General features: G+C 45.3%; 1 protein-coding gene across 44 annotated transcripts in view; it reads right to left on the bottom strand.

The window, feature by feature from the left end:
* Positions 1–1,785: 1,785 nt before the first annotated feature.
* Rims2 (regulating synaptic membrane exocytosis 2) overlaps positions 1,786–11,815 on the bottom strand; it is a 377,964-nt gene continuing 367,934 nt past the window's right edge. For all 44 annotated transcript variants that reach the window (XM_057791762.1, XM_057791764.1, XM_057791769.1 and 41 more), the window contains 5 exons: positions 10,040–10,181; positions 7,585–7,697; positions 6,654–6,755; positions 4,971–5,110; positions 1,786–4,533 (listed from right to left, as the gene is read on the bottom strand). In XM_057791762.1, the coding sequence (XP_057647745.1) occupies positions 4,315–4,533; positions 4,971–5,110; positions 6,654–6,755; positions 7,585–7,697; positions 10,040–10,181 (716 nt within the window). In that variant the 3' untranslated portion in view covers positions 1,786–4,314. The remainder of the gene's footprint in view (positions 4,534–4,970; positions 5,111–6,653; positions 6,756–7,584; positions 7,698–10,039; positions 10,182–11,815) is intronic.

Raw genomic sequence — 11,815 nt, 5'->3', positions numbered from 1 at the left:
TTGGCTTTGCTGACTTTGTCTTCTCTTAAGGAACACCAGCTTTGATGTGGTAGCAGAAAGCACCACCAGCACTCCCGAGTTTTCTTTTGTATCTAATAGAAGAGATAGACAGCCTCTTTGGTATTAAAGTGAAACAGAACACCAACAAAAATGTTCACAGGTTAGGCACAGGGTTGATCCAGTGGAAGTCTGCACCGTTAGCCCACTATCAGTTGGGGACATGGGAGTGGGATAAATTAGAAGACGACAGGACTTATGGAAACAATACTGATGGGTCTTTTGCCACAAGGACAGGAAGTTATTGAGCGTGTTAAGGATATCCCAACTTGAAGTTTCTTGACTCTGTCTTACGTGAATTCTGAACATGAATTTCAGAGTCTGAGAATCTTTGGACATGGCTTAGCAGTTAAGAGTGATTGCTCTTGTTGAGGGCCCGGAGGTTCAGGCAGCGCAGCTCACAACTGACTGCATCCCCACTTCAGGACTCCTTTGCCCCTCGCTCCTGAAGGCATCTGCACTTACGTGTATACACCCCACCCACTACATACCCACAAATAAACATTTACAAAAACTAGCTTTTCAAACACCAATTCTTTATTGATTCAAAAATAAGCCAGAATCCAGAACCCCCATTCCTTTTCTCGGGTCGCTGATTCATTCACTCACTTTCTCACCCAGTCCTGAGTGTGCCGCTGCTCAGACGCGCAGGGACAAAGGTGGTAGGCTTGGACCCCTCCAGATCTCGTAGCTCTTCTTGCTTAGACTATTTTCAGCTCTCTCTAGCTTGCCACCCCTTTTCCTTCATTCTATCTAACCTGTTTGCAGACACCAGCTCCCCCCACCACCTGACCGGGTAAACACTTGACTGCTCTCTCAGGAGTCTAGAGACCTCGTGTTAGGAATGCTGCAATTACATCTGTAACTCTTCACCCTGGGTTGTCTTTCACAGAAGGACAGCTTCCCTGGGGGCCGTCCTGTTGTTCTGTGCCCTCCTCTGCCTGGAACAATGCTTCTAAATGAATTTAATTTAGTCCCCGAGTTCCTACTATGTGTCTCCACCACTGCAAACAACCACCGGCCCCTCACAAAGCTGAGCAGACTTGCAATGGAAACACATCAGTTGGATGGGAACTTGGTTTGCCGTCTTCTCCCATGGACCAGGATGCTCAGCGTAGTGGTCTTTTTGAATGTTTGGTCCTCAGTTAGTGGAACTGTTTGGGAAACATTAGAAAGTGTGGCCTTGTTGGAGGAGGTGGCTTGCTGGGGGTGGGCTTTGATGTTTCTTACCCTCCCTCTTTCTGCCTACAGATCAGAATCCAGGTCTCAGATACGGCTCCAGCAACTGCCTTCATGTCGCCATGATGATAATGGACTAATTCTCTGAAACTGTAAACCAGCCCCAATTAAATGCTTTCTTCTATAAGTTGCCTCGCTCATGGCGTCTCTTCACAGCAACAGAAGAGTGACCGAGACATAGTAACCCCGCTGTCTGTCAGTAACCCTCAGGATGAACTCTAAGATCTCACCTGCTCTGCTCATAAAGTCTATGAGCAGCTGAGGAACTCACTGGAAGGCACCAGCAACTTTTGATAAGAGCAGAAATCTCCCTGGACTTTATAGATACAGTCTACTAACAGCAACGTGGTGAAACTGGAAACTCCTTCATGTCATAAGGAGTAAGAGAAGCAGCGTCACTGCCTGGGAATGACAGACCAGTTCACAGGGTGAATGGAAGGAGGCTTGGGGACACAAGATGCCCCAGAGAGCACCAGGAACAACTTATGTAAAGAAAATGTTTTATTGAAAGAGTTAAATACCATCACCAGAATGAATTGGATTTACATCAGTCTGTATTTGTTACAGGCCTAATCTGCCCTCCCCCCATTCTCCCGCAGCTGGGATTCCCTTTACTTGAAAACATTCTATATACAGGGCAGCAACGGTCACTGGCATAGTGCTATTTACACGATGGAGCCATAGAGGTGCAGACATGTGAAAATTAAAAAAAAGGTAACCAACTTTAAAATAAATACTACATAATGACAAGTATGTACAAATATTCCACAGTCAAGTCCTTCTTATTAAAATTAGAAATAATGTGTATAGGAATATGCAGAAAAGATCACGTGACTGCATTTTAGTGTCAGGAACACGGTAAGGGAGAACAAAGATGCTACAGGTCTATCCACCCACGTCGCTGCTGGTACACAGGTGTCTAAACTGTCTCATCACACCGTGCTCCTTCTTACCTCACCTTCACCTGGCTCTGTCCTAGGTCTCAGAAAATCAAGACACGGTCTGGGTGTAGCTAGCTCATGTTGCACCACATAAAGAGAAGGCATTGTGAGTGACAGCTCGTTTCAACTTCTGCACCGTGTCAAGCATGACGGTTTGCAATGGTCAGCGTTGGATGTGAAAAGAGAAACAAAGAAAACATTCCTGTGTGCATGGCCTCCATTTAAACCAATGGGATGGAGATGGATTTCAGAAAATCATTGCAAGGAGTTAACACCAATCTCTAAGGGCGTGGGACCAAAGCCTACGTAAGGAACGGGAAGGATGGGTGACTTATGATGACCAGTGACATTTCCTCTCTTAGGGACCTGGAGAGAAACTGGACCTTGCAGCGCCACTCAGTGGTAGAAACTGCCCGTAGACCAAAGGCGCCGTTTGCCTCGAAGGTTTGTGTGTAGACGTTTGGTGATGGCATCGGATAACTAGTAAGAGGCATCATATTGACTTGGAGTCACCCAAATATTGGAGCTTTAAAATTCTTGCAAATTTATGTTTACTATATTTCTTTAGAAATATACTTTGTGAAAAATTGAATTTTCCTACAGAAAAATGAATTAATAAACAGCCCTGTGTTTCAGGGCTCCACATAGTCGGCCGTGTTTCTATTCACATAGTAAATGGAAATCAGCTAAAGAAACTGTTCCAACGAATTAGAAAACAAATAAAACCTAAGGCCTACAAACAATGCTTAACCCCCGTGTGGATAATGCTGGTGCTGAAAACAAATCCGTGAGACGTGACGACGCCACATGACTTTAGGGGTCCTGGAACTGAGGTTTTGAGGTGAAAAGAGAATTCCCATACACTGTTGAATAAACTTCGAATGTTCAGACATCCTCTTTGTCAAACACGTGCTGACTTGCTCTATATGCCAGTCATGTTGTGGGATCCTTCAACATGCCTGAGATAAAGAGAGCTCCCGAACAGACGTGAGAAATTCACCAACTCAGATGCATCTGGGCTCTGAACCAAATATGGGGTCAGGTCAAAGACTTGCAGGGATTTAGTGTAAGGGTCACTCCGGAGGAGAGAAAGGAAAGAGGAGGTTAAAAGTGAGATGGAGAAGAGGAGGAAGGACGTGAAAAACCTGCACACGTTGAACTTCATAAGATCTGTATATGTACCATGGGAATAAATGGAGTATATTACACTATTGTCACATAAAGAGGGTTTTCAGTATCTGCTAGAAAGTATTTCCATTGGTAATGTCTGCCAAAACACAGACTAAGAGTAGAGAATAAACATGGTGTGTCTTGGTATCACCCTGCTGCATTCGCTCCCATTTTAAAACCATGCACTAGTGAAATTTATTTTTAAAAATAATATAAATTGTTGAAAATGGCTGATTTTTATTTTATTTTATTATTTTTTTTGCAAGTTGCAGCCCCGAGAAAGTAATTTAAATATTCAGCTATCTGTGTCCATGCAGGGAAGTTTCTTTGACTTCATCCAGTGCAGTGCAGTCACAGACTTCAGATTTCCAGAGTCCAACCACGGCCGCATCAGCGAACGCCATGCTCCCGGAGCTCCCCAGTCTCCCAGTCTCCCTGCCGGAGCCGACTCTGCTCCCGGCCACTTCTTTGGTCTCTTGCTTTCCACCTGACACTTCCTAGACTTTGCTCCTTGGCCTGCAGTGTGGCTTAATGGCTGTAGAGCTCCATTTCTGTGGCGTAACAGGCTTTGGGGTCAGAGAAACGAAGAAAAACGATAAAAATATAAAGGTGCCATTGAAAAGGGCTGACTGATTCTTTGAGATGAATCCATGGCTTCAGATTGGACTGGATCTCGAGTGTCACTGAACTCCAAACCCGACAGTTCTTCACAGCTCTGCTCCGTCACCTGAGGGCCTTCGCTGGGGCACAGTGCGGACGACCCCCTCTGAGGACACAGGATCGCTTTGGAGCCCTAGGTGTGGGCTCCAAGGACACAACATTAAGCATGCAGTGTTGCCAGGGCTTTCGACCTGTGCGTTTTCTTCCGTGTGTGTCGCTGGTAGTGGTGACAACAGTTTTACGGTTGCTATGAGCGAGAGTAAGAAGGTCCAGTGGAACTTTCCAGAGATGACTGGGAAGCCCTTCTTGTCAGAGGTGCCAAGGTGGGGTCCACCAGGGAGGAGGGAGGGAAGAGTTTGAACCACCCAATGACCATATTGGACAGTTCCAGTTCGTCTAAAAGTATCTGGGCCACTCCCATGAAGGATTTGTGATCCATGCGGCCGTAATCTCCCCAGACAATGATCTGTTGGCAAAATAAAAAGTAACATTAGTTCAAACACACACATCACAACCCACAAGCAAGTAATAACTAAACTAGTAAAATGTGTTCAGCTAGTGTGCTGTTGCCAAGGTCAAGTTAAACAGCAGGGTTTGATGGATGCCAAGGTGGCCTTTAGTTCCCAGAAGTCAGGGTTGTACTAGGAAAACCACGCTACAGTGTGAAGGTCTGAAGTCACCCAGGAAAAAAGCTGGTGTTTAACCCAGGTTTGCAAGTCTGTAGGGAGCTCCCCTGTATGGAGACCAACAACAAACAACTTCAGAGCCCTGGCCACTGCCTCTAGCTAACAGAGAATCTCAGCCATGAGGAATGGAAAAGAATCTGACAGGGAGGACACTGAATCTAAGGTCAGGCTGCAGGAGAGTGCTTTCCAGTGTCAGAGGTCAGCAGGGAGTGCACACCTGTAACACCTTCCCCTGGGGGCTCTCCTCGAAGGACAACAGCTGCTGATACAGGGGCTCCAGGGTCTTCCTCGCCACCTTCGTCTTCTTTTTGGCTATGCAGACTCCGTTGTCTAATAGATACACCTTGACATACGGTGCTGGGGAGAGAAAGTTGAGTGAGTGACGGCCACTGCTACGAAATGCCCCGCTCACGGGGGACAAAAACAGTGGCTCCATCAGCTCAAGGGGACAAGAACAAGGCTCCATCAGCTCATGGGGACAAGGACAAGGGCTCCACTCTCACTGAAGAGTTGGCAGCCCTCTAGTCACTGGCCTGCCTTCCTTGTCAAAACCACCATGAACACTTGCCAGCCATTCAGTTTTAATTATGTTGACATAGTTTTTGAGAGTCTTTTCTCCCCCCCCCCCCGATATTTCTTTCTTGTACAGATTTAAATGTTAAATTAAATAAGGCAAAATGTTTCCACTCCCTAACAAGATTCAAGAGCAGTGTCTTGGGGGCTGGAGAGATGGCTCAGAGGTTAAGAGCATTGCCTGCTCTTCCAAAGGTCCTGAGTTCAATTCCCAGCAACCACATGGTGGCTCACAACCATCTGTAATGAGATCTGATGCCCTTTTCTGGCCTGCAGGCGTACACACAGACAGAATATTGTATACATAATAAATAAATAAATAAATAATAAATAACTATTTTTAAAAAAAGAGCAGTGTCTTTAAGTTATCAAAATTTCGATGTCATAAACATGCCCAAAGGAGCCTGTTTGATTCACTCCCACAGCTGACTGACATTTAAAGACGTCTATTGGCTGGCAGTGGTGTGAGCACAAGACAGGGAGGGGTTCTGGGGTGGTGTGTTCAAGAGTAATGTGGAGAGGCAGCTCAGTAGGAATTCAGCAACTGAAACCTTATGTGACAGACACTTTTACGGAAAGCAGGTTCCGTGTGCCTCATTGCTACTCAATATGGCGAAGGAGCTGATCACCCTCAAGACTTTTACAACACAATTTCAAAGTGAGACAGCAGCAACGTACACTTTCTTCAAAACTTCCTTCAAGGACTGAGGAGTTGAGAGAGAAACTCAGAATTATAGGCCAGCACAGGTGCTGGGGACGGGGTACGTTCAGAAACCAGTTTTCTAGACTGGACCTACTGATCTCTGTGCACAGTGCACTTAGACTCTGTGCTGTTTCTACGGCTCCAAGTACCTTGAATTATAATTATGCTTCAATATGAAAGGCGTGGCATCAAGTTATGGTAGGAAGAGCCTCTCATAAACTGCAGGACGAACGCTTGTCTTAGGGTAGCGAGCATTCACAGGCTTATGGGCCTGTGGGGAGCTAATTGATTTTTATTCTAATCTCAGAGCTTGAAGGATGCCTAGGGACAAATCTGAAGTTCCTGGTAAGCTGAAGAATAACATAAAACAGCAGCTAACTGGAAAAGGCACTTCTAGTGCATATCTCAGCTGTGTGTGTGCTTGTTCAAAACCTTGCACGATCCCTAGAGCTCACTCACTTCCTGCTCCCTCAGAGCACGTGTGAGCCACTTCAGCCCCCAAGCAGTGCAAATGCTGGCATTATCTACTCACATCTTGATTATAAATATTTCAGCTGAGAAAGGGAATTTACATGGAAACAACATGGACTGCTAGAAACAACAGGGGAACCTCTTCTGTTTTACCTGGCAGTGTCTTGGAACCTGGTTTTACAACAAGGCCGCGAGCCCGAATGATTTCCACCTCCAATTGCCCCTTCTTGTCCATCATTCCCACCTGAATGTCACCTGGTGGGACACAGGGAAGAAAAACAGGAAGAAGGAGAAATATTTGTGCCAAAGAACTTGGCTTCAGACATTTTCCGGATGTTTTCCTAAGTCCTCAGACATATTCATAAGTCTCCAGAAATATTCCTAAGTCCCCAGATACATTCCTAAGTCCCCAGACACATTCCTAAATCTCCAGATACATTCCTAAGTCCCCAGACACATTCCTAAATCTCCAGATACATCCATAAGTCCCCAGACACATTCCTAAATCTCCAGATACATTCATAAGTCCCCAGACACATTCCTAAATCTCCAGATACATCCATAAGTCCCCAGACACATTCCTAAATCTCCAGATACATTCATAAGTCCCCAGATACATTCCTAAATCTCCAGATACATTCATAAGTCCCCAGACACATTCATAAGTCCCCAGACACATAAGTCCCCAGATGTATTCATAAGTCCCCAGATACATTCCTAAGTCCCCAGATACACTCCTAAATCTCCAGATACATTCCTAAGTCCCCAGATACATTCATAAATCTCCAGATACATTCATAAGTCCCCAGACACATTCATAAATCTCCAGATACATTCATAAGTCCCCAGACACATTCATAAGTCCCCAGATGTATTCATTCTTTAAGATTGAATGTTCTCAGCAGTGTGTTGCTTTAAAGATGAACAGAAATTACAAAAGAAAAAATTAAGAACATTTACTGTTAAAATCTGGGACCTTTTATTCTTACTGGTAATAATGTTAAAAATATCATGAAATTGAGGGAATGTGACTTTTCTGTAATCTAAAGGATAAACAATGAAATCACATGATATAAACTCTTACCCATCGCAGGAGTAGCCAGGGTCTGGCGTCCTACTAGCTGAGCAGGGCCCAGGCCATCGAGGAAATCGCTGAACTGGCTGTCAGAGGCCAAGCGGACACCAGGGAAAATCAGGCTGGAGGCAAAGGGACATGTGGGATTAAATCCTCAACCGTCCCCTCTCAGGCAAGCTTGAGTTTCCTGCTGGCCTCACTAGTATGCCAGGCTACGGTGACACTAATATTCACTGGACTCCAACACCCATGCCACCTCCCACAGCTCGGTCCATCGTACATTCTCCAGCCTCCCGTGCCTGTCACCAGAAGCACTTGCCGCACTATGCAGGCTTCTGGTTCTGTGTCTTCTCTCACTTGGTCTGGGAGGCAGGAAAAATGATTTCTGTTGTGCTTGCTCAGTATACACGGAGCACTTATCTATGGCACACTTTGCCGAGTTTAGTCCTCTTAGCTATACTAAGAATCTATTATTTACCTCTGTACATTGAAAAAAAATGGATCATTCCCGTCATCATATAAATATGTTGCCATTTCATCACACAACAGGAAAACGAGCCCCTTCCCTGACTGCGTTCTCCAGCTCCACCCCATTGGTTCCTCGGAATCTTTGGAAAAGCCTTCACATCCGCCTCTTCCATTGCAGTTGGAAGTCTAATCAGTTTTTTGTTCCAACTTCCCAAAATGACTTTCTCTAAATAAAAGTCAGCCTGTGACTACAGCAGTCAGCGTCAGCCTGTGACTACAGCAGTCAGCCTGTGACTACAGCAGTCAGTGTCAGCTGTGACTACAGCAGTCAGCCTGTGACTACAGCAGTCAGCCTGTGACTACAGCAGTCAGCGTCAGCCTGTGACTACAGCAGTCAGCCTGTGACTACAGCAGTCAGCGTCAGCCTGTGACTACAGCAGTCAGCCTGTGACTACAGCAGTGTCAGCTGTGACTACAGCAGTCAGCGTCAGCTGTAACTACAGCAGTCAGCGTCAGCTGTAACTACAGAATCTTATAAACAACAGATACATGACACCCTTAGTGATCCCTCTTCATGTTAGAAGCATGATGTAATTTGCCAAAAAATCTAGAGTCCCAGAAACCAAGATGAGAGCCTTGGTCTCCTCTTGCTATTTGTTTCCTGTGACTCCTAAGCCCATTGTCTTAACTTCTGATTTGATTCTCCTGTACAGCTCATCTTGAAATCACAGCGTTCTGTCTGGGACACTAGAAGGTAATGCTGGTTGAATGTATTCACGAGTATTCATGTTATTTCTCCAATAAATGGTAACCATCTGAGGTGGGAGCCATACTCCAGAGGGAATGCATTTCTTCAGTCCCTGGTATGGAGTGTGCCACAGGCCTGAGTCCGAGCCGCTGCCACAGACTCTTCTGCTCAGCTCTCCACCTCCTTTGCCTTCCTTGATGAAGAACAAACCTGTTTCTTTCCCTTCACCTCAAATATCAAAGACCCAACCTGTTTCTAAGTCTCTATTTAAAAATTGCAGGAATATGTGCCTCTCCTGTATTTATATAGTTACGTTGGACAAAATATCATTAGGGTATGCAATTAATGATAGTCAAAATTTCCTATGGTTTTGACTCTGAATTGGCTACACCGAAAACTTCCATGGTGATGGCAGAGGGAGGCCCTGAGCTTCAATTTCCCTCCTGATGTCCTCTGTACCTCAACTAGAGATCAGAACTCACTAAATACAGCTGTTTTCTGGAGACAGGGCTACCCCACGTTTACAAACTTTTCCAAGCGTCTTATGGTAGTGGATTCAAAGGAAAGCAACATAGAAAAGGGCTCACCAACTTCCTGTTGCTATTTTCTTTTGATTATTGTTTCACGTAATTAAGATAAATCATGTATCTTTCAGTGCATAAATTTTTCAATAGTTTCTCTTCAACACATCAAAGATTGTTTTTACATTAAAAATTATTTTAAAATTATTATATTTTATGTGTCTGGGTGTTTTGCCTATATATATACACGTCTATGCACCATGTGCATGCAGTGCCCAAGGAGGCCAGAAGAGGGCGTCTGATCTAGCACTGCAGTTACAGTTGAGAGCCTGTTTGTGGGTACTGGGGATCAAACGCATCCTCAGGAAGAGAGTCAGTATTCCTAACCTCTGTGTCATCTCTCCAGGCCCAACACTGAAGACTTTAAAAATTAATATTGCCTACATGGCTTGACATTTGCTCACTATTTCTGTGATTTAGTTATTGTCTTAAGCTTGGACAAACCATTTTATATAGGAAATACTGAGAGTTACATGGTAGCATCTTGTTCTACCAGTAAAGCGCTTTACCTCCCCCAAGCTATTTCATTCAAAATAAAAATCCATATCGGTCAACTGATCAGCGGGCTGAGACAAGCTCTCGGGCACGAGCTGGTGAGGGAGGAAGTGGGCTGTGAACAGTGTGAGTTAGCTCCCCTGCGAGCAGGGCACGACGAGGCCTCACTCACTTTCCTTCGGAGCTGTAGCTGTTCATGCTGCCGTCTGTGGATTCCCGGCTGGCCTGCCGGGTCATCCAGTTCCTCATCTCCACCGCCAGGCCGGTTTCCGTGCTTCTCTGGACAGTGCTCCGGAGCTTTTTACCACCTGCTTCTGCAGAGACAGAAACCCGAAGCCATCAGAGTTTTGCCATTGCTGCCCGGTTACAGAACAGGCTGGCCAGCACCGGAGCCTGCAGATGAGAAGAGCTGCGCATGGAGAATTAAGAGACATGGGAAAGTATTTTAAACACTTCAGAGCCGTGTCTCCCTGGGTGAGCAGCACAAGGTACCATTGTTTATTTCCACTTAAAACATTGTTCAAATCATTAGCATGAGAAACAAAAAGATTCAAACTGAGGATAATAAAATAAGCTTTGTTTTCATTGTAATATTTAAATTACCATATCAATTTATGCCTCTTCATTTTTTACTGTCATTTTTAAATGCCAAATTAATTTATGCTTACCTTTTCCCCCATTTCCTTTGTCTCAGTGAAAGAAATAGGCCTTCATGTTACTTACAAAGAACCAGATGGTGAGGGTTACTCAATTTTTAGCTTTAATTTCTATACAAAGTTTAGGGTGCCAGCTATGAAATGGCAAAGGAAGCTATACAAAGGGGACAGCCCTATTTGAAGGTAGTTATGATTCTGCTGGTAACTTCCAGAAAGATTGTGTAATACAAAATTCCTGACGTGTCACGTGGAGGACCTTTTTGTCCTTGGACAGTCATCTGGTGGCGTTTTCTCCCAGAGTGCCATGGGAGGACCAGCACCAAGGAAGGGAGAGCAGGCCAGCTTGGCTGTGAGCTAAATGTGCTACCTGGAGAGATCAGAGCTTCAGAGAGGGAGGAGGATTGAGGTGGGCTTGACAAACGGGCCTACTGGGGCTCTAGGAAAAGAACCGTGTGTCTTGGGCAAGAGAGACTACACAGACAAAAGAGCATAGCCAGGCGTGATCATGTGTGGCCATGGCTCAAGCATGTGACGTGGGTATACATGAAAGAGCCAAAACCGTGAAGAGCCCGGCACGTTGGGTACGGAGCTGGGACACTACCAATTCATTTGCTCCTTGGCAGGCCTATTTGATTCACGCTGCTGCAAGAGCCATTGGCGTTGGAGGAGAGCAGCCATGAGGTAGCTCTTGCAGTGGCTGGTGTTGGTGACTTCTCTGAAATGCCGTGCTGCTGCGGGCGCGAGGAGACTTCTGACAGTCGCTCCACTCTGAAACAGTGCCCTCTCTGTCACCCGTTTCTCATTTCCAGCTTTGAGACACAGTAAAGCACTTCAGAGTAGACACAGAACACACATTGTGTCATCTCTAGCGAGTCAAAGGATGCGATTTTAGATGTTCGGTAAACATGGCGTACTGATAAATGGCAAGGAAACAGAAGGCTGGCTTCCTCAGGATGCGGAAAGGGATGCTGGTGATACTGGCGTGGAGACTGCGCCAGCCTTCTTTATCTGTTTCACTTTGAAACACTTGCATAGAGACAAAGTTGAAAATAATAGTTTGTGGCCTCCTGTGGAACAGTGACTGAGCTGGCATGGCTTGCCACTGGAGGCCACCATTAACAGTCAGGCCATGAGAAAAGTTGTATGAGCCAAGTGATCAGTCCACAAACTAGTTCTGTTATGGGAATAAAAAGACGATCTATCATGATAGACGGAGCCAGCACCATCTTAATCAAGTCACTGAATTCGGCAGATTATGGAAACCTATCAAGTTATTCTGGACAAAAATGTAC

The sequence above is a fragment of the Chionomys nivalis genome, chromosome 17 (genome assembly GCF_950005125.1).
Source record: "Chionomys nivalis chromosome 17, mChiNiv1.1, whole genome shotgun sequence".
Taxonomy (NCBI): domain Eukaryota; kingdom Metazoa; phylum Chordata; class Mammalia; order Rodentia; family Cricetidae; genus Chionomys; species Chionomys nivalis.
The sequence above is the reverse complement of the archived record's forward strand: the minus strand, read 5'-3'. Positions and strand labels throughout refer to the sequence as shown.